General features: G+C 36.1%; 2 protein-coding genes and 2 long non-coding RNA genes across 4 annotated transcripts; all 4 read left to right on the forward strand.

Annotated features, from left to right (window-relative positions):
- The first annotated feature begins 715 nt into the window (after window positions 1–715).
- Window positions 716–8,366, forward strand: LOC105357978 (uncharacterized). Its single transcript, XM_078942700.1, has 9 exons — window positions 716–814; window positions 919–967; window positions 4,647–4,799; window positions 6,537–6,701; window positions 6,886–7,023; window positions 7,097–7,258; window positions 7,569–7,613; window positions 7,950–8,012; window positions 8,113–8,366. The coding sequence occupies exons 1-9, from the start codon at window positions 716–718 to the stop codon at window positions 8,292–8,294; spliced, it is 1,056 nt and encodes a 351-aa protein (XP_078798826.1). The 3' UTR covers window positions 8,295–8,366.
- Window positions 8,367–15,117: 6,751 nt separating this feature from the next.
- LOC144990110 (uncharacterized) lies at window positions 15,118–17,395 on the forward strand. Its single transcript, XM_078942702.1, has 5 exons — window positions 15,118–15,294; window positions 15,625–15,669; window positions 15,949–15,999; window positions 16,956–17,018; window positions 17,135–17,395. The coding sequence occupies exons 1-5, from the start codon at window positions 15,198–15,200 to the stop codon at window positions 17,314–17,316; spliced, it is 438 nt and encodes a 145-aa protein (XP_078798828.1). The 5' UTR covers window positions 15,118–15,197; the 3' UTR covers window positions 17,317–17,395.
- An 894-nt stretch (window positions 17,396–18,289) lies between these two features.
- Window positions 18,290–19,616, forward strand: LOC144990113 (uncharacterized). The gene is made up of 3 exons (XR_013654056.1): window positions 18,290–18,343; window positions 19,301–19,363; window positions 19,480–19,616. It is a non-coding gene; the product is annotated as an uncharacterized LOC144990113 (long non-coding RNA).
- Window positions 19,617–20,634: 1,018 nt separating this feature from the next.
- On the forward strand, window positions 20,635–21,941 carry LOC144990112 (uncharacterized). The gene is made up of 3 exons (XR_013654055.1): window positions 20,635–20,688; window positions 21,641–21,703; window positions 21,820–21,941. It is a non-coding gene; the product is annotated as an uncharacterized LOC144990112 (long non-coding RNA).
- The last annotated feature ends 234 nt before the right edge of the window (window positions 21,942–22,175 follow it).

Raw genomic sequence — 22,175 nt, forward strand, 5'->3', positions numbered from 1 at the left:
GAAAGCTGATTTTCCTGATGATGTAAAGCACGTGTCAAATGTTGCCCACCACATTTTATGGGGCGTGAGAGCATTAAAGTTGTTAATTTCTTAAAACAAAAACATTTTTTAGTTGATTACATATTATTTATGTGTAGCTGCTGTTGTTTGCAGGTCTTATGTGTGCATGCAGACAACTTGTCATCAAACCACCAGTGGAATGCTAAACTGGGAACAGCCATTCTTGTAAAATGTTACACGTGTAATACATGTTCTTCGTAGCTCAGTTTAATGTTATTTTTCTTCGTTCACTTGGACAGTTTCATCATGGGTTTTAATAAGCGAACAAAATGTAAAAGGATTTATGCTAGAGTAACAAGCAAACGTGATTTCTATGCAGCTGTAATTGTCACTTTAAAAAGCTTTAATTAATAAATAATGATTTATTTAATATTAAGGAGTAGTTGCATTTTTTCCCCCAATACATTTAGTTACATCTATAAGTTATATCTGGCCCTTTGAGGACAGCCACTATGCTGATGTTGCCCTCGGTGAAAATGAGTTTGACACCCCTGATGTATAGGATCAGTCTGAATAATCAACAAAAACAAATATGATATAATAAAAGAATAGCCAAATTTTACCTTTTGTGTTGTCTTTTGTTCTTTTCAAGACTACCTGGACCTTCAATGGTAAAATCTATGTTTTCTTTTTTCTTTCACTTTTTTCTGAAGGAATGGCAAAAACTAAGAGTGACTTGACCTTCGTTCTTCTGTTGATGCTGTTGGTTGTGGAAACACAGAATTTCAGTGAACTGTCAGTTCAGGTCTCACAGGTAAATAATTATTTAATCTATACCACCCAACATCTGATTGTTTTCCTGTATTAATAATAAAGCCAGTGTTGTAGTTGTAATAACAGTTCTTTCTTTTGTACCAGCAATACCACGGTGAACCTGGATTACCTAACAGGCGGGTAAAACGTGAAGGTGAGAGTGAACAATAATCGACAGTGAAATCTAGATTTCTGTTTTAAAAAAAAACATTACAATGGGAGATAGTGTTTACAAAACAGTTTGGGAAGCTAAAAAAAATGTATCCCGTTTGGTGTGAGTCAGATAAGGTGAATTCTGACTGACCTCAATTTTCCATTTTAATGAAAAAAATCCTTTGGAATGTTTACAATAAATAACAGTGCATAGCGATGTTTTTTTTAAATGGCATCCACTTGACCAGAGAGTTGGCAAAGTGATGGTTCTGAGACGCATCTGTCAGAGGAATTTGTTTTCCTGCTTTTAGTCAATCCTTAGTCTAACAAGTAAAATAACTGTGGGCGAAGAGTTTAAAAAACAAATTTTATATCTTTATAAACAGAACAATTTCTGTGTAAGACTTAATATATTGCAACTATTACAATTAAAATCCTTCAATTTCCTTAAAATGTGGTAGTGTGCCTTATAATACGGCGTTTTGTTGTGTTTATTGACCTGGAACAGAAGTTTTGTGGTACACATTGCTAAAAAATCTATCAAAATGTTTTAGTGTGACTGTCAAACTGTGAAGTCGCATCGCCTAATGAATTGCTGGAGCATTATGGGTACTGTAGTTAGAAGCCTCATCGAGTAACCCAGATTTGAGTGTTTCATTTTGCTTAATGCATCTAATAATCTAGTGCGCCTCATATATGACAGTAGACCGTAGTTGTATTGGATCCAACAGTTGTTTCAATGCTGCTTTAAAAACTTTATAACTAAAGTTGACTATAAAAAAATCCATTCATCAATCCATATTCAGAACCTGCTTTATTCCTTTTAGGGTCACAGGGTTCCTGGGGCCAATCCAGCTACTGTTAGGTTAGGGGGGGTCCAACCCCAAAACAGGTCGCCTGTGTGTCGTAGGGCCACACAATCACACTCACATTCACACATAAGGGCAATTTAGAGTCACTAAGTAACCTCTTATGGTATGTTTTTGGAATGAGGAAGGTACTTGGAGTGTCCGGAGAAAACCCACGCATGCCCTGCATCACTGTGCAACCGTAATAGAAAATGGAAAAATACACTAAATACTATTCTATATTTGAAGCTATCTATTCTATTTATTTACACATTTTATAGATTTATTAAATCTACCATTCAACTTACTTTTTGAAGAAAAATATCTTATTTTTCTTTTTTCATGAAAATATATTGAAACAATTATTCTGTGTGACTATTACTGAGATTTTTGCTCAGCTGACTTAAAAACCTTCCATTCCAGCGATGAAATTTGTATTAAGCTCAAAAAATACATTGAACTAAAATATCATGCTCTTGGCTCGCTAGTTTAGCCGTCTTGATGTGAAAATCATAACTTTTTACAAAAACCTAATCTTTAACTTCTTAAGCCCTGGTTTCTACATTCATGGACATCACATTTTGGGTTGTATTACTACAGTAGTGAATTCTGCTTAGCCTAGCCTTGTGCTATCCTAGGCACTTTAACATTGGGAGTTGGGTCATCTAGACCCACTAGACAAGGGATCGGCAACCTTTTTCACTCAAAGAGCCATTTCGGACCGCCCCTAATGAAAAGAAAGTACCCGGAGCCACAACCCGTTTTGACATCATTATATATATTATGCATGTATATATTATTCAAGGGTGCTCATTACGTCGATCGCGATCGACCGGTCGATCTTCAAGGACATGAGTGTAGATCGCGGACCAGAAAAGATTTAGAAAAAAGTACTTCTTAAAAATCCACCAGCCAATCAAAATCCTCACTGAGAAGTACGGGATTTGATTGACATGTAGATTGGACATCCTCTGAAACATACATCACTGCAAATGCACATTGTGTTCTTTAAAGGATGATACCGCGGCCGCGTGTGGGAGGAGCAACCAGCTGAAGTTCTGGTCTGATCGCTGCATGGAGCGATGTGTTTGTCAATGCATGGTAGACACTGAGAATGTGGAGAGATGAGGTTCATTATTTTGAAGAGTTCTACTTCTACCTCTACTAATCATGTTTCCATTTTTGAGTTCATAAAATCATCCCAGGGAAAGTCTCTGCTTCAACTCTCGCAGTGAAAGCTGCGTCTCAATCTGACGCCCGTGTTTGCATCTCTCTGACAGAGTTTGAAGTGAAAGCCCCTCCCCCGCCTCTCTACCTGTTCACCTGTTCACATCCTCTGCAGCTGAGAGTTGTTTCCCCCCGCGCTCCTCCAGTGTATCATACACAGAGAGCGCAAAATAGGGTCATCATATGTTGACACGATAGTCGGGGCCTCCAGCGAAGCACAAGGATGAAAGAGCCGGACGCAGGTTATAGCGAGATAGAGCGGGTTAAGCAAATGAATGGAAGAAGGCGGCCCGCTGAAGAAATATTCAATAGTGTACCCATTTTATTATTAGTCTGAACTATCTTTTATTTAGAAAAATCTTTTATTTCACTAAATCAGTCCTGTACGAAAAAAAACATCAACAAAAGCTGTGTTGGGCGGTTTTTGGCTGGGTCTGGTGGTTTTCAAAGCCTTTTGGGCTGGAAAACTGTGATTCTATCTGGCAACACTGGCGCAAACTCTCTGTCATCAGAGAGTTGCTCTCTGCCCCGCGGCACGTCAAGTTCCCGGCAGAAGACCGGTGTGTTTATTGAAGCCGCCCCGCGTGTCTCTTCCTGCTATCAGCTCTGCAGTTCTCGCCCGACAAATACAAGCTCATTAAGTGGCACGCGCTTCGTACTGAGCCAGTAGCGCCTTTGAAATGCCATGAAAAATGAACAAACTAAAATAAAATTTAATTTTTATACAAAACTCATTATTTTCCAAAGTCACAGGGAGCCACAACAGAAGGATGAAAGAGCCAAATGTGGCTCCGGAGCCATGGGTTACCAACCCCTGCGCTAGACAGTGCACTGAGTCTTTTTTCTTCAATGATTTGTGAACCTCACTGGTGTCCATGGATTACATGAAATCTTTCCACCTTTATCCACCTTTGTCATGGTAGGGAGAACACGTCAATGTAAGGGTGTGGCAATCTAAGATAGTACAAGGGTTAAATGGGGTCCTGTGGCCACATGTGTGGAAGGTTAGCTCAATGATTAGCTCGGGTCTTCTCTTAAGAGGTTAAATGTCATGCCAGCTGTACGTTGTTTAGTTTGTTTCTGACACAAAGAATGTGATTGGATTCAAAGAGAACATTTAGATTTAAAGAACCGTAAAAAATACTAGCTTATTTGTGAAAGTAAATGAGAAAAATGATTTTTGCCAGTGCAAGTTTGCATCACAAGTTGCACAATCGTTGGTAAATGTGGTTTAATGTTTGATCCTTTACCAGTTTGAGTTACCAGTATTGCAGTGGGCTTGTGTACAGCCTGGAGACGGCAAAAATCCTTTTGACTGAAGATGATTTCAAGCCTTTGAGGTACTTGCTTTGTGAAAGGAGTAATTGCCTCTGTATTTGCTGATTCAACAACAACAAAAATTTAAAGAAATGAACGGAACAGACATGAAAGGACTCATTGTGCTACTTAGTACACACATTTATTGCAGTGTCTCTGTTTTCTGGGTGTAATCAAAGTTTTGCCTATTCAAATTGTGAATTCATAGTGTGAATTAGTAATAATACCATAAAAAAAGAATAAGTGCACTGATGTTGAATTGTTTTAAATGTTAAATTGATATTTCAGTGCAGGAAGATAAAGCCGAGTATGAAGTTGATGTGGAGGTGAATCTGACAGACAGCAGAACACTGGACAACCTGAGGAACTTCCTGAGGACTGGCCAATTTATCCTGACTTTGGATCCTTCAGTGAACATCACACAGATTGACCTAACCACAGGTAAACATTTCAGGCATTACAAACTATTTTATTGTCACTGACAGTACAGGATTTGACCAGCAGGGTTGAACATAAAGTTCAATCTCCTAAAGGCTAGAGTTCAGATATTGAAGCAACACGTGGATCAATGTTTCAATGATTGAGTTTGTTGGATGAAGTAGATTTCCTTAAAGCCTTACTTACATGCACCCATACGGGTGGAATGACCTGTACTGATGTGGGTTTTTGGATTGGCCTAAGGGCTAATGTAGGTTGCAAGCACTTATGACATACTAACGCTGTTGTACTGTGACCTAACAATGTTGTATGATGTTGTTAGTAAGGTGTGGGTACTGGCTCCTTACTGAATGCACTCAAGATGTAAGATGCCCATACAAACAAAAATCTACAAGACATGCCTGCGTCACTCTTACTTACCTTATGTGTGGCAAATGTGTTTGCAGTGACCTTTTGCTCCCAGTGTGCCCTTAAAACTCAACTGGCTATGGTGCCGCTGTACCAACGACGATGCAGTGGTTCAGTCTCAAAAGGGGCTGTCAGGTCAAGGAGATTAAAAAGGGATGAGCAGCCAGCAGCTGCCATCATAGAAATGTAATGTCATTGACAAAAATCCTTCAAATCCATTATTTAAGCAGATGATGCTCAAGTTTTACAGATGGTTTTAAATAAACACAGAAGTCACAGTTTGTGTGTGTGTGTGTGTGGGGGGGGGGGGGGGGGGGGTGATCCATCCATAGTTAAAAAACAGAATGAATTGAGAATCTCAACAGTTGAATCAGTTTTTCTGACTTCAGATTTTCTGGGATTACAAAGCAGACTTTGAAATTTTGACTAGAATGGAGAGACAAATTTCAATTACCTCCTAATTGGAGAAACACAATGGTTGCTGATGGGGTAGAGTCATATGGCAGGGAATAGTTTGGTGTTTGAGGGGAAATCCAATGTACTGTGTAGGGTCTAAGGTCAAGACACAACTATGCATAATGTGTATAGAGTAAACAGGCGTGTTTCACTTTGTCTGCAGGTCCCACAGGTTATGTTATAGCAGCACAGTGGCTCAGAGTGCTTTCTATTAGTGCTGTTTATTTTACTGGTGCAGAGCAGAAAATCAGAATTCAAGCCTATTTTCTGATTCTTGATCACCTCCTAACCTGAATTCTCAAGCCCCATCATTTGCTGGTGTGTCTCCATCTGCAGACAGTTCAGTAGTTGGAACACAAATGTTCAATGAATTCCTTGAAGATATCTCTGACAAAAATATTAATTTCTCAAAATGTACAAACTTTTCTATAGTTTGTAAATTGTGTTTCAGCTTTTTGATATATTATACAAAACAAAAGGTTGTTGGTGTTTTAAGTTGGAAACGGCCTTTATAAAGATGGGAACCATCATTAAAGTTGAATCCGTAACTTAAAACAAGAAAGAAAGGCTGTGTTTTCCTCATTCATGACCTGAACATTCCTGTCAAGCTTCACTAATCACTGACAATAGAGACTCGGAGTCACGAGCATGAGAATGACTTGGGGGCGGAGACATGTCACAGATGACCCCGTTTAAAATCTACTGTAAACAGACAAGACAATCAGCACATTTTAAAGGCGATTAAAAACCAGTCTGTTGAGGAACTGTTTCTTGTAAATGAGTCAGCAGTCATTAGATAACAGTCTGTTTCTTCCTGGTTCAACCTGTGGGAATAAATTGAGTATCATTACTGAAAGTTGTGTTGTTTTTTCCCAGTGTGCTACATAAATGGCACTAACATTGAGTGCAGATGCGAGGATCAGTATGCTTGGCCCAGTTCAAGCTGCTTCTTCTATGGAGCCTGTGATGAGATCACTGACAGCACATGTGGATGCATCAACAAAGTACCACTGGACGGGTCATTCTGTCAGCCAAAGTCAGGTGAGATCTCACTAAAAGTTATGCTTCTGCCATTTGCTAGTTTGTAAAATTTGATATCTAGGCCAGATATGAGAAAAAGGAAAAATCCTAACCTGTTGTCACACACGTACTCTGTCATAGAAGTGTATTTATGTTTGTTTAACATTTTACCATAAACTCGTTCTTATCTGATCCTTTTCCACAGTTTCCGTTTACCAATACCGTTTGGACATTCAGATCAACATAAAGGACACAGAACAGTTGAGGAGCAACTTTGCAAACCTCACTTTCCCTCGTCAAATCCGCTCTGACGTAAACATTTCAGATGCTGATGTCACCACAGGTGAGAAGAAATATTTCTATTTCTGACAGTCTTGTTGCTGTATTTCTGTGTTAGACAACATGTCTTCCTGCAGTTTGCAGTCCAGCTGAATCAAACATTCAGTGCAGATGTGAGAGGAACTTCCTGTGGCCGTGTGACAAGTGCGCCACCTATGGGAAATGTGATGAAGGCAGCGCGTGTGGATGCATTAAGGCTGTTCCTACAGATGGACAGTTCTGTCAATCAGAGCTGAACAGTAAGTATTATGGTCTGTCAGAAATATTCAATCCAGATTTGAACTTTTGTGAACGCTTGAAATCTGTGTGTTGCCTTTGTGATTTTCTTTTATTTGTTATCAAGAATGTCATATCGAAAATATTTATCATATGTTTTGCACAAAGGCTGTGAGATATCCTTATCGTATCATAAGTTTCCTTTGAATGTAGGTATGGTGTGACTTTATAATGAAACTTCAGGAAATTATGCAATCTTGTCGATGCAACTTGATGTAAAGTTAACATCTTTAATTTTAATTTTTGCTAACCCCACTGTGATTTATATTTCAGATCTTACGGTTTGTCCATCTACAACACTTGTTCCATCCCTAACATGTAAGTTACAATAAATAAAAAAAACAGAGATGATACTTTGTAAAGAGAGAATTTAATACCTGAATATTAGTCTAAAATGTGATTCTCCAGAGAGAATGTTTGCACGAAAATGTGTTTTATTTCTCAATAGTTGCTTTTTTTTCAATGTCCTTTCTTTACTATTGGCAGAAATTGTGTTGTTAGTACAAAACATCGCAGCTTTATAAAAATGTCATAATTAGATAATTCTATTTCTCCACATGTGTTCATGTGAACAAACTCACCTTAGGTATATCATTCAGCTGTGAAAAATCCTCTAACATCTTTTTAAACTCCTGCATGTTAATGTTTCTTTAGCGTTATCCACTGCTGTCACTGAAACATTTTCAACTACACCATTTGTGACCACATCTGTAACAGGTAACATCTATAAAACCAAGAAGACAAATCATATACAGTAAAAATATTCTTTACCACACAACTCTGTCTAATCAGCCTGCTTTATCTTTTTTTCCTGAAGCTCCACAAACTGCTAATACATACGTGATTTCTCTTGAGCTGAACACCACATTATTGACAGCAATCAACACGATGAGAAGCATTCTGGGAAACATCAGTTACCCGCTCAGCATCAATGAAGACACTCAGATCAATCAGGCCAACATTTCTACAGGTAAATCTAATGACAGAATGAAGGAATAGTCAAGGATTTGTGTCAACATGTTAAGTGGTTTTTATTTCTTGTAGTTTAGTTCAACAGATACAAATGACTAAACTGAAGTTCTTTCATGTTTGCAACAATTTCAACAAAGTTTCTTGGATCATGCTGATGTCCTCCACATTTGTCTGCAGTTTGTTCTCCAATCAGAGATGGTTACCAGTGCATTTGTGAGGACCAGTATCGGTGGTCATGTGACCAGTGTCTGATGTATGGAGTATGTGACCAGATCTCTGCAGACTCATGTGGATGCATCAACGCCATTCCTTCTGACAGAAACTTCTGCCAGTCTCTGGTTCAACACAGTAAGAAGTTTGAATTGGATTTATTTAGCTTATTGTACCAATATTTTAATTTAAGCATGGCTAATTACGTTGATAATCTTTGCTGTTAACAGTTTTGGACAAAAATGTAGATATTGTTTCATCCATACAAAACCTATTTTGCATGAATGAATCATCAAGAAAAAGATGTTCCTTTAAAAACATGACAAAGGACGGAATTTTTGTTTAACTTAAAAGGACCTATGGCTAACTTTTCTTTTTTTTGTTTGTGGAAAACTACAAATAATACAAAGTCTTCTAAGCCTAACATGATCTGCTTTAGCTAAATATTTGTTGACATTTTACTGTTTTCTTTTTTAGATTTTACAGTTTGTCCAACTACAACTCCTGGAACATTTACAACAAGTAAGTCACCATAAAATAATGATAATGATATGACTGCAACAGCTTAAAGTTGGTCTTTATGTGATTCTCCATATTAACTGAAAGAAGTTTTAAGAATTGTTCTAATGTTTTTTTCTTGTTTTTTTACATTTTGTTCAAGTTATTAAAATTCAAAGTTGTTTTGATACTGAAGTTAATTTTCAAAAACCAGGTTTTTCAAAAGTTCAATTTTACTGTAAAGTTTTTCTCTGTATTTGTGTGTTTTTAGATTCTCCTACTGTTACCACTGAAACATTTTCAACTACGCCAGATGTGACCACATCTGTTACGGGTACCTAAAGAATAAAACCTTTATTACTTCAAAGTTTTAATGGATGTCACATATTTCCATTAAAACTTGATTGACCCTCGGCTGAAACATCTAACGTTTATCTTAAATAATATTTACTAGACACTCCAAATATGTTCACTTTGAATAAAATTCGTTTTTTTCTCAATGTGTTTCATGTTTTAGAGTTTTCCTCTGCTGCCACTAAAATCTTAACAACTACACCAGATTTGACCACATCTGTAACAGGTAGTAACATCTATAAAACCAAGAAGACAAATCATATACAATAAAAATATTCTTTACCAGACAACTGTGTCTAACCAGCCTGCTTTATCTTTTTTTTCTGAAGCTCCACAAACTGCTAATACATATGTGATTTCTGTTGAGCTGAACACCACATTATTGACAGCAATCAACACAATGAGAAGCATTCTGGGAAACATCAGTTACCCGCTCAGCATCAATGGAGACACTCAGATCAATCAGGCCAACATTTCTACAGGTAAATCTAATGACAGAATGAAGGAATAGTCAAGGATTTGTGTCAACATGTTCGGCGTTTTTTATTTCTTGTATTTTAGTTCAACAGATACAAATGACTAAACTGAAGTTCTTTCATGTTTGCAACAATTTCAAAAAAGTTTCTTGGATCATGCTGATGTCCTCCACATTTGTCTGCAGTTTGTTCTCCAATCAGAGATGGTTACCAGTGCATTTGTGAGGACCAGTATCGGTGGTCATGTGACCAGTGTCTGATGTATGGAGCATGTGACCAGATCTCTGCAGGCTCATGTGGATGCATCAACGCCATTCCTTCTGACAGAAACTTCTGCCAGTCTCTGGATCAACACAGTAAGAAGTTTGAATAGGATTTATTTTGCTTCTTGTACCAATATTTTAATTTAATCATGGCTAATTACGTTTATAATCTTTGCTGTTAACAGTTTTGGACAAAAATGAAGATATTGTTACATCCATACAAAACCTATTTTGCGTGAATAAATCATCAAGAAAAAGATGTTCCTCATTAAAACTTGACAAAGGAGGGAATTTTTGTTTAACTTAATAGGACCTATGGCTAACTTTTCTTTTTTTCTGTTTGTGGAAAACTACAAACAATAATAAGTCTTCTAAGCCTAATATGATCTGCCTTCGTTAAATCAGTGTTTTTCAACCAATGTGCCGCGGCACACTAGTGTGCCGTGGGAAATTGCCTTCATTAACTGATTTAAAAACATTTCCCATCTCCAGGATATCAGGGGGGTATTCCAGGAAGCATGTTTAAACTAGCCTGACTTTAAGCCTGAACTCTGGCTGAAATCCGCCTGAACTTGCTTACTCTGGGTATGTCGGTTCCAAAAGACCGGATATGAGTTGGCGTAATTACGCTCGACTTGGTAACCCTGGGTTAATGCTCGTGCACAGCAGGTACATAAAGACATCTCAATAGATCGCCGATTTCTGGAGTCACCATGGAAACGCGTGGAGAAAAAAAAAAGAAAGTGGGACACTTGAGACGGAAGTGAGTTTCTGCTTCGAGAAAAATAACAGACAAAGTTTCTGATCTTGTTTCCATTTTCCCTGTGACGCATATATATATATATATATATATATATATATATATATATATATATATATATATATATATATATATATATATATATATATTTACATACATATACAGTGATCCCTTGCTATAACGCGGTTTACTTTTCACGGTTTCGCTACTTCACGGATTTGCATCATGCATTGTGTTCTGCATTCTGATTGGCTAAAAAAGTCACTCCCTTCTTCTCTACCTGTGCGTCAATAATGTTGCAGTTTAATGTAATGTACACGTACGTAAATCAGCTTTCCAAATTACGTACATCCAAATCATCTTGCAATTTCAAGTTTCTCTAAGACCCATAGAAAAAGAGCAACACCAACTGTCAATCACTATGTTCTTATCCTGAACAAACACACACAGCTGCACCGCGGGCTTGAGAAGGAGAAAACACTGCAGCTTCTCAGACTGAAGAGCATTGAAATACACCTGAGCCACTATTTGTCCGTTTGTACTTTGTATTTTTTTCATGATCATTTTAAATTTTCTCCCGTTTAATTCAATTACTCTCGGGTCGCGGTGGGCGGGGCTAATCTCCGCGATTTGAAGCCTTCTGTTTACATCGATGATTCAAATTATTATTTGACAGTAAAGAAGTTATTTGTTGAAAAAAAAAAACGTTTCTAAAGTACTTTGATTTGTGAAACAAATGCTTGAGCCTGTAAAATGGTTTGTTCTTTATTTTCTATGTATAACAGAGTATTTAATTGTATAATAATTGTTAAAAAAAATAGAGGTTTCTACTTCACGGATTTTGCCTATCACGGGTTCTTTCTGGAACGTAACCCACGCGAAAAACAAGGGTTTACTGTATATATATATATATATATATATATATATATATATATATATATATATATATATATATATATATATAAACATACATAAACTTAAATAAATTTCTTCTATTAGTAACAAATAATTTATTTAAATGTATTCAACCTAATTTCTTACGTCTATAAAACTCCACAATTGTTTATACAACTGAAATTTACGTATAAATCTAACTAAATTTCCCATTACTCCATTAATCTTTTTTCCATCTTAATTACTTATATTTCTTGAACTCTCATATGTCTAAGTTTGAGCCGGCAGATATGCTCATTTTATAACAATAAAAAGGACTGGAAAAAATGAACGGAGTGCAAAAATTCATTAAAGAATTTTCCAACATTGTGATTGCAATACATGGTGGTAGGGGTGCTAGATAAACTCATCATCCTCTCCTTCACTCTCACTCATGGTGCAGAGACATGAGCATAGTAGGACAAAATAACTCGGCAAAACACAGTAAAACAGCTAAACAACTAAACACATTTGGTCAAAAACCCACACTTAAACCCAAATCAGTCCAGACAGGCAAAGGGAAGAATATCCCAGAATCCCTTGCGGTGCCGATCTCACAGCAGCACCAAAGTTACACCTACTTAATTGAATTAATTTGAATGAAAGGAAAATAATTGTCTGAAAACTACGTGTTATTTTTAAGGTGACCTAAAAAAAAAAGATTTATCTTAACTGAAGCAAATAATTAAGTTGGATCAAAGTAAAAATGTTTATCTTTACAACATCCATACGTGGTCTTATCATCCTCTCATGTTGGAAAAAGTATTATCTGAGCTTCTTCATCCACTAAATCATCTTCAAATGGACACGCCATGGTGCTTCACCTCGCTGTAAACAAACTAAGCTTCAACTAAACCTGCTCCGGACCAGGTTATGTTCAGAGCATGAGTTGCCAGGGTAACTTGACCTACCCTGAAACATACCTCCATTTCTGGAACCGAAAGCTGGCCGGCCCCTGAGCTCTGAGGACCTCAGGGACCGGCCTCCTGTTGATTCCCAGAGTCAGAACTAAACAAGGGGAATCAGCGTTTCAATATTCTGCAGCTAAAATCTGGAACAGCCTCGCTGAAGTCGTAAAACAGGCCTCTTCTGTGTTCATGTTCAAATCTAGACTTAAAACATTTCTGTTTAGCTGTGTATATGACTGAAAGGTCCTATCTGCATTTTTCCTTCCTTTATTTTTAAATCAATTTTCCAATTTTTTTTCTTTTCTTTTAAAGTAAATTTTACATTGATTATTTCTATGATGTATTGTGATTTTAATGCATTTTTCTGTTTTGTGAAGCACCTTGAATTACTTTGTGTACGAATTGTGCTATACAATAAACTTGCGTTGCCTTGCCTTTCCTCGCTGTAAACAAACTAAGCTTCAACTAAACCTGCTCCGGACCAGGTTATGTTCAGAGCATGAGTTGCCAGGGTAACTTGACCTACCCTGAAACATACCTCACTTTCTGGAACCGAAAGCTGAGGTTATCAACTTCCTTAGCCTCAAACTTATCGTGGGAGCTAGCATAACCTGCTTTCTGGAATACCCCCCAGCTCTTTGTTCATCCAAACAGGCCCTTGATAAAACACTGAGTAGTTAGGAATATAAAAGATCATAAAATTATTTTTTCTTTGTTAACTTGATTCTATTTAAGACATTTTGATAAGAATGATGGTACTGCGATTTAGCTGCATCTAAAGCTGTTTGCGGAAAAGTCCCGCCCCTTTAACTGTCTCCACCAATCATTCTTGAAGGCTTGATCACATGTCATCAGTCTGACCAATCAAAAGTAGTTAAAGTTTTCACTTCCCTGTTTCAATTTAGCTCAAAAAGTCGCTCAGTTCAAACAATAATACCAGCTAAAGCTCGTCTTTAGCTTTCCACAGAATCCGGTATCAGACCGTGGAACAAGTGAACAAAACAATGAAGCTCAGAGACGCTTGTCTGTCTATGGTCGGCGGATTTTCGGACTACATCTCCCATGATGCATTGGGTTAAAGTGACTGTCTTAGCGTACAACGACTCTTTCCTCTTAATGTCTTAAAACAACGAACACACATCAAACAGTTTTTGAATCTTTTAACCTAACTTTTAATACATCTTTTAGAAAAAAAAACAGCTGCAACTTCCAGCTTTTTCTGCAACAATTATCACAAAAATGCATTTGAGATCCCAGATGGGCTGTAGATCAATATAGACTATGAGCTTTTCTTTTTTTTCTTTTTTTTTATGAATGCTGGTGTGCCGCCGGATTTTTGTCAAGGTTAAAGTGTGCCGTGGCTCAAAAAAGGTTGAAAAAAACTGGGCTAAATATTTGTTGACAGTTTACTGTTTTCTTCTTTCTTTAGATTTTACAGTTTGTCCAACTACAACTCCTGGCACATTTACAACAAGTAAGTCACCATAAAAATAATGATAATGATATGACTGTAACAGCTTAGAGTTGGTCTTTTTGTGATTCTCCATATTAACTTAAAGAAATTTATTTTTCTTGTGTTTTCTTTTTTTATATTTTGTTCAAATTATTAAAAATTCAAAGTTGTTTTGATACTGAAGTTACTTTTCAAAAACCAAGTTTATCAAAAGTTCAATTTTACTGTAAAGTTTTTCTCTGTAATGGTGTGTTTTTAGATTCTCCTCCTGTTACCACTGAAACATTTTCAACTACGCCAGATGTGACCACATCTGTTACGGGTACCTAAAGAATAAAACCTTTATTACTTCAAAGTTTTAATGGATGTCACATATTTCCATTAAAACTTGATTGACCCTCGGCTGAAACATCTAACGTTTATCTTAAATATTTACTAGACACCCCAAATATGTTCACTTTGAATAAAATTTGTTTTTTTCTCAATGTGTTTCATGTTTTAGAGTTTTCCTCTGCTGCCACTAAAAACTTAACAACTACACCAGATGTGACCACATCTGTAACAGGTAGTAACATCTATAAAACCAAGAAGACAAATCATATACAGTAAAAATATTCTTTACCAGACAACTGTGTCTAACCAGCCTGCTTTATCTTTTTTTTTCTGAAGCTCCACAAACTGCTAATACATATGTGATTTCTGTTGAGCTGAACACCACATTATTGACAGCAATCAACACGATGAGAAGCATTCTGGGAAACATCAGTTACCCGCTCAGCATCAATGGAGACACTCAGATCAATCAGGCCAACATTTCTACAGGTAAATCTAATGACAGAATGAAGGAATAGTCAAGGATTTGTGTCAACATGTTAAGTGGTTTTTATTTCTTGTAGTTTAGTTCAACAGATACAAATGACTAAACTGAAGTTCTTTCATGTTTGCAACAATTTCAAAAAAGTTTCTTGGATCATGCTGATGTCCTCCACATTTGTCTGCAGTTTGTTCTCCAATCAGAGATGGTCACCAGTGCATTTGTGAGGACCAGTATCGGTGGTCATGTGACCAGTGTCTGATGTATGGAGCATGTGACCAGATCTCTGCAGACTCATGTGGATGCATCAACGCCATTCCTTCTGACAGAAACTTCTGCCAGTCTCTGGTTCAACACAGTAAGAAGTTTGAATTAGATTTATTGTGCTAATTGTACCAATATTTTTATTTAATTATGGCAAATTACGTTTATAAACGTTGCTGTAAACAGTTTTAGTCAAAGATGTAGATATTTTTACATCTATACAAAACCTATTTTGCAACGTTAAATCATCAAAAAAAAGATTTTCCTCTAAAAACTTAAAGGACAAAATTTTTGTTTAATCTAACAAGACCGTTGGCTTATTTTTTTTTTTTTTGAAATCTGTAAATAATAATAATCCTTCTAAGCCTAACATGATCTGCTTTGGCTAAATATTTGTTGACAGTTTACTGTTTCCTTTTTTTAGATTTTACAGTTTGTCCAACTACAACTCCTAGGACATTTTCAACAAGTAAGTCACCATAAAATAAAGATAATGATATGACTGGAACAGATTAAATGGAAGATGTTTTAAGAATTTAACTTTCATGTTTGATACTTTTTTACATCTGTCTTTCCTTTACAATTGCAATGTACATTTACATTTCTTTAACAAGTATTCAACATATTTTATAAATTAGTTGAAATCATATTTAAACTGATCATTCATTTTGATTTGTCTGCACTATGATAAAAAAAGTCACAATTAGGTTTTGTTATTGTCTTTCCATTTCTTGTGTTTCTCCGTCAGTTACTACTAAAATAGTTACAACAACGCCTGACGTGACAACAATGATGACAGGTAACTGAATGATTCAAACCAAATCTGTCATACGTGCGGCTGCGTGTGGGAAAACGAAAGGGGAGGGGTGATGGGCTCAGTCTGCCAGGTGAAGCGGGGCACTGCAAGCCCTGCCTCGATTACGCAACACATGGATCATGGCATGCCTTTAGATTCCTCAGCTCATGCTAATAATGTCATTTTTTATGAACTATTGATGACATTTTGATGACGTGCCTTTATTTTCCATAAATGCATTCTTTGTCTGCCTGTCGTTTAGTTGGTGTCAGTATTTGACGTAAAGACAGCAGGTAATGCAGGAAAACAGCTGCACTTTATGAGATCATAAATAAACAATCCATCATTTAAAAAAAAAAAATCAGCACAATGTTTTTTCCCTATTTTTTCAGACTAAAAAACTTTAACGCTTCATTTATTCAAATGGTTCAGTTGGTCAAATGTTTCTAGTTTAAATGAGGAATGACAGATTTTTTTTTATTTCAGGCACTTTAAGCTACTTTTCTGTTTTAGACTATAACAGGGTTTCTGTGTAGCTAAATAAAGTTAATATTTGTTGAAAGTGGATTTATATATTTTTTTCTTTTGTTATTGTTAGAAGATACAATTGTAGGTATATTTACACTTTGTATAGATACTACTATACTTTGTATAGATATTACTATACTTTGTATAGATACTAACCTAATATATCGTCACCGCACGAGTGAGTGTGTGGGGGTGGGGGTGGGGGAAGGTCTGGGGGGGCGCGAAACATTTTCTTTTTCCTAGGGGGGGCCTGGCAAGAAATAATTGAGAAGCACTGAATTAAGCAAATGTGACTTAAGTGTGTCTTTGTATTTTTAATCCATGCATTTCATCATTGCTGTAATTAGTTTGATAAATCTGTGTGAATTCTGTATTACTTTGACTACAATGCTTGAAATCAATCAATCAATTAAGCATGTTTCTGTCTTTAGATTCTCCTCCTTTTACCACTGAAATATTTACAACTATGCCTGGCGTGACCACATCTATGACCGGTAACTGAAAACTGGAAGATCCCTTCATTACTCAACATTTGAAAACAGAATGTATTGTAACCTCTTTATAAACTGCTGCATGTTTCCAATAAGTATCTTTGATTGTGTTCCCACAGTACCTCCACCTGTTTATAAATACCTTTTATCTGTTGAGCTGAACACCACATTATTGACAGCAATCAACACGATGAGAAGCATTCTGGGAAACATCAGTTACCCGCTCAGCATCAGTGGAGACACTCAGATCAATCAGGCCAATATTTCTACAGGTAAATCTAATGACAGAATGAAGGAATAGTCAAGGATTTGTGTCAACATGTTAAGTGGTTTTTATTTCTTGTAGTTTAGTTCAACAGATACAAATGACTAAACTGAAGTTCTTTCATGTTTGCAACAATTTCAAAAAAGTTTCTTGGATCATGCTGATGTCCTCCACATTTGTCTGCAGTTTGTTCTCCAATCAGAGATGGTTACCAGTGCATTTGTGAGGACCAGTATCGGTGGTCATGTGACCAGTGTCTTATGTATGGAGCATGTGACCAGATCTCTGCAGATTCATGTGGATGCATCAACGCCATTCCTTCTGACAGAAACTTCTGCCACTCTCTTTATCAACACAGTAAGAAGTTTGAATTAGATTTATTGTGCTAATTGTACCAATATTTTTATTTAATTATGGCAAATTACGTTTATAAACGTTGCTGTAAACAGTTTTGGTCAAAGATCTAGATATTTTTACATCTATACAAAACCTATTTTGCAACGTTAAATCATCAAAAAAAAGATTTTCCTCTAAAAACTTAAAGGACAAAATTTTTGTTTAATCTAACAAGACCGTTGGCTTATTTTTTTTTTTTTTTTAAATCTGTAAATAATAATAATTCTTCTAAGCCTAACATGATCTGCTTTGGCTAAATATTTGTTGACAGTTTACTGTTTCCTTTTTTTAGATTTTACAGTTTGTCCAACTACAACTCCTAGGACATTTTCAACAAGTAAGTCACCATAAAATAATGATAATAATATGACTGGAACAGATTAAACGGAAGATGTTTTAAGAATTTAACTTTCATGTTTGATACTTTTTTACATCTGTCTTTCCTTTACAATTGCAATGTACATTTACATTTCTTTCAGAAGTATTCAGCATATTTTACAAATTAGTTGAAATCATATTTAAACTAATCATTCATTTTGATTTGTCTGCACTATGATAAAAAAAGTCACAATTAGGTTTTGTTATTGTCTTTCCATTTCTTGTGTTTCTCCGTCAGTTACTACTAAAATAGTTACAACAACGCCTGACGTGACAACAATGATGACAGGTAACTGAATGATTCAAACCAAATCTGTCATACGTGCGGCTGCGTGTGGGAAAACGAAAGGGGAGGGGTGATGGGCTCAGTCTGCCAGGTGAAGCGGGGCACTGCAAGCCCTGCCTCGATTACGCAACACATGGATCATGGCATGCCTTTAGATTCCTCAGCTCATGCTAATAATGTCAGTCTTTATGAACGATTGTGGACATTTTGATGACGTGCCTTTATTTTCCATAAATGCATTCTTTGTCTGCCTGTCGTTTAGTTGGTGTCAGTATTTGACGTAAAGACAGCAGGTAATGCAGGAAAACAGCTGCACTTTATGAGATCATAAATAAACAATCCATCATTTAAAAAAAAAAATCAGCACAATGTTTTTTCCCTATTTTTTCAGACTAAAAAACTTTAACGCTTCATTTATTCAAATGGTTCAGTTGGTCAAATGTTTCTAGTTTAAATGAGGAATGACAGATTTTTTTTTATTTCAGGCACTTTAAGCTACTTTTCTGTTTTAGACTATAACAGGGTTTCTGTGTAGCTAAATAAAGTTAATATTTGTTGAAAGTGGATTTATATATTTTTTTCTTTTGTTATTGTTAGAAGATACAATTGTAGGTATATTTACACTTTGTATAGATACTACTATACTTTGTATAGATATATTACTATACTTTGTATAGATACTAACCTAATATATCGTCACCGCACGAGTGAGTGTGTGGGGGTGGGGGTGGGGGAAGGTCTGGGGGGGCGCGAAACATTTTCTTTTTCCTAGGGGGGGCCTGGCAAGAAATAATTGAGAAGCACTGAATTAAGCAAATGTGACTTAAGTGTGTCTTTGTATTTTTAATCCATGCATTTCATCATTGCTGTAATTAGTTTGATAAATCTGTGTGAATTCTGTATTACTTTGACTACAATGCTTGAAATCAATCAATCAATTAAGCATGTTTCTGTCTTTAGATTCTCCTCCTTTTACCACTGAAATATTTACAACTACGCCTGGCGTGACCACATCTATGACCGGTAACTGAAAACTGGAAGATCCCTTCATTACTCAACATTTGAAAACAGAATGTATTGTAACCTCTTTATAAACTGCTGCATGTTTCCAATAAGTATCTTTGATTGTGTTCCCACAGTACCTCCACCTGTTTATAAATACCTTTTATCTGTTGAGCTGAACACCACATTATTGACAGCAATCAACACGATGAGGAGCATTCTGGGAAACATCAGTTACCCGCTCAGCATCAATGGAGACACTCAGATCAATCAGGCCAATATTTCTACAGGTAAATCTAATGACAGAATGAAGGAATAGTCAAGGATTTGTGTCAACATGTTAAGTGGTTTTTATTTCTTGTAGTTTAGTTCAACAGATACAAATGACTAAACTGAAGTTCTTTCATGTTTGCAACAATTTCAAAAAAGTTTCTTGGATCATGCAGATGTCCTCCACATTTCTCTGCAGTCTGTTCTCCAATCAGAGATGGTTACCAGTGCATTTGTGAGGACCAGTATCGGTGGTCATGTGACCAGTGTCTTATGTATGGAGCATGTGACCAGATCTCTGCAGACTCATGTGGATGCATCAACGCCATTCCTTCTGACAGAAACTTCTGCCACTCTCTGGTTCAACACAGTAAGAAGTTTGAATTAGATTTATTGTGCTAATTGTACCAATATTTTTATTTAATTATGGCAAATTACGTTTATAAACGTTGCTGTAAACAGTTTTGGTCAAAGATCTAGATATTTTTACATCTATACAAAACCTATTTTGCAACGTTAAATCATCAAAAAAAAGATTTTCCTCTAAAAACTTAAAGGACAAAATTTTTGTTTAATCTAACAAGACCGTTGGCTTATTTTTTTTTTTTTTTTAAATCTGTAAATAATAATAATTCTTCTAAGCCTAACATGATCTGCTTTGGCTAAATATTTGTTGACAGTTTACTGTTTCCTTTTTTTAGATTTTACAGTTTGTCCAACTACAACTCCTAGCACATTTTCAACATGTAAGTCACCATAAAATAATGATAATAATATGACTGGAACAGATTAAACGGAAGATGTTTTAAGAATTTAACTTTCATGTTTGATACTTTTTTACATCTGTCTTTCCTTTACAATTGCAATGTACATTTACATTTCTTTCAGAAGTATTCAGCATATTTTACAAATTAGTTGAAATCATATTTAAACTAATCATTCATTTTGATTTGTCTGCACTATGATAAAAAAAGTCACAATTAGGTTTTGTTATTGTCTTTCCATTTCTTGTGTTTCTCCGTCAGTTACTACTAAAATAGTTACAACAACGCCTGACGTGACAACAATGATGACAGGTAACTGAATGATTCAAACCAAATCTGTCATACGTGCGGCTGCGTGTGGGAAAACGAAAGGGGAGGGGTGGTGGGCTCAGTCTGCCAGGTGAAGCGGGGCACTGCAAGCCCTGCCTCGATTACGCAACACATGGATCATGGCATGCCTTTAGATTCCTCAGCTCATGCTAATAATGTCAGTCTTTATGAACGATTGTGGACATTTTGATGACGTGCCTTTATTTTCCATAAATGCATTCTTTGTCTGCCTGTCGTTTAGTTGGTGTCAGTATTTGTCGTAAAGACAGCAGGTAATGCAGGAAAACAGCTGCACTTTATGAGATCATAAATAAACAATCCATCATTTAAAAAAAATCAGCACAATGTTTTTTACCTATTTCTTCAGACTAAAAAACTTTAACGCTTCATTTATTCAAATGGTTCGGTTGGTCAAATGTTTCTAGTTTAAATGAGGAATGACAGATTTTTTTTTATTTCAGGCACTTTAAGCTACTTTTCTGTTTTAGACTATAACAGGGTTTTTGTGTAGCTAAATAAAGTTAATATTTGTTGAAAGTGGATTTATATATTTTTTTCTTTTGTTATTGTTAGAAGATACAATTGTAGGTATATTTACACTTTGTATAGATACTACTATACTTTGTATAGATATTACTATACTTTGTATAGATACTAACCTAATATATCGTCACCGCACGAGTGAGTGTGTGGGGGTGGGGGTGGGGGAAGGTCTGGGGGGGCGCGAAACATTTTCTTTTTCCTAGGGGGGGCCTGGCAAGAAATAATTGAGAAGCACTGAATTAAGCAAATGTGACTTAAGTGTGTCTTTGTATTTTTAATCCATGCATTTCATCATTGCTGTAATTAGTTTGATAAATCTGTGTGAATTCTGTATTACTTTGACTACAATGTTTGAAATCAATCAATCAATTAAGCATGTTTCTGTCTTTAGATTCTCCTCCTTTTACCACTGAAATATTTACAACTACGCCTGGCGTGACCACATCTATGACCGGTAACTGAAAACTGGAAGATCCCTTCATTACTCAACATTTGAAAACAGAATGTATTGTAACCTCTTTATAAACTGCTGCATGTTTCCAATAAGTATCTTTGATTGTGTTCCCACAGTACCTCCACCTGTTTATAAATACCTTTTATCTGTTGAGCTGAACACCACATTATTGACAGCAATCAACACGATGAGAAGCATTCTGGGAAACATCAGTTACCCGCTCAGCATCAGTGGAGACACTCAGATCAATCAGGCCAATATTTCTACAGGTAAATCTAATGACAGAATGAAGGAATAGTCAAGGATTTGTGTCAACATGTTAAGTGGTTTTTATTTCTTGTAGTTTAGTTCAACAGATACAAATGACTAAACTGAAGTTCTTTCATGTTTGCAACAATTTCAAAAAAGTTTCTTGGATCATGCAGATGTCCTCCACATTTCTCTGCAGTTTGTTCTCCAATCAGAGATGGTC

Source organism: Oryzias latipes, chromosome 24 (assembly GCF_053564925.1).
Source record: "Oryzias latipes strain Hd-rR chromosome 24, Olatipes_Hd-rR_3.1".
NCBI classification, from domain to species: domain Eukaryota; kingdom Metazoa; phylum Chordata; class Actinopteri; order Beloniformes; family Adrianichthyidae; genus Oryzias; species Oryzias latipes.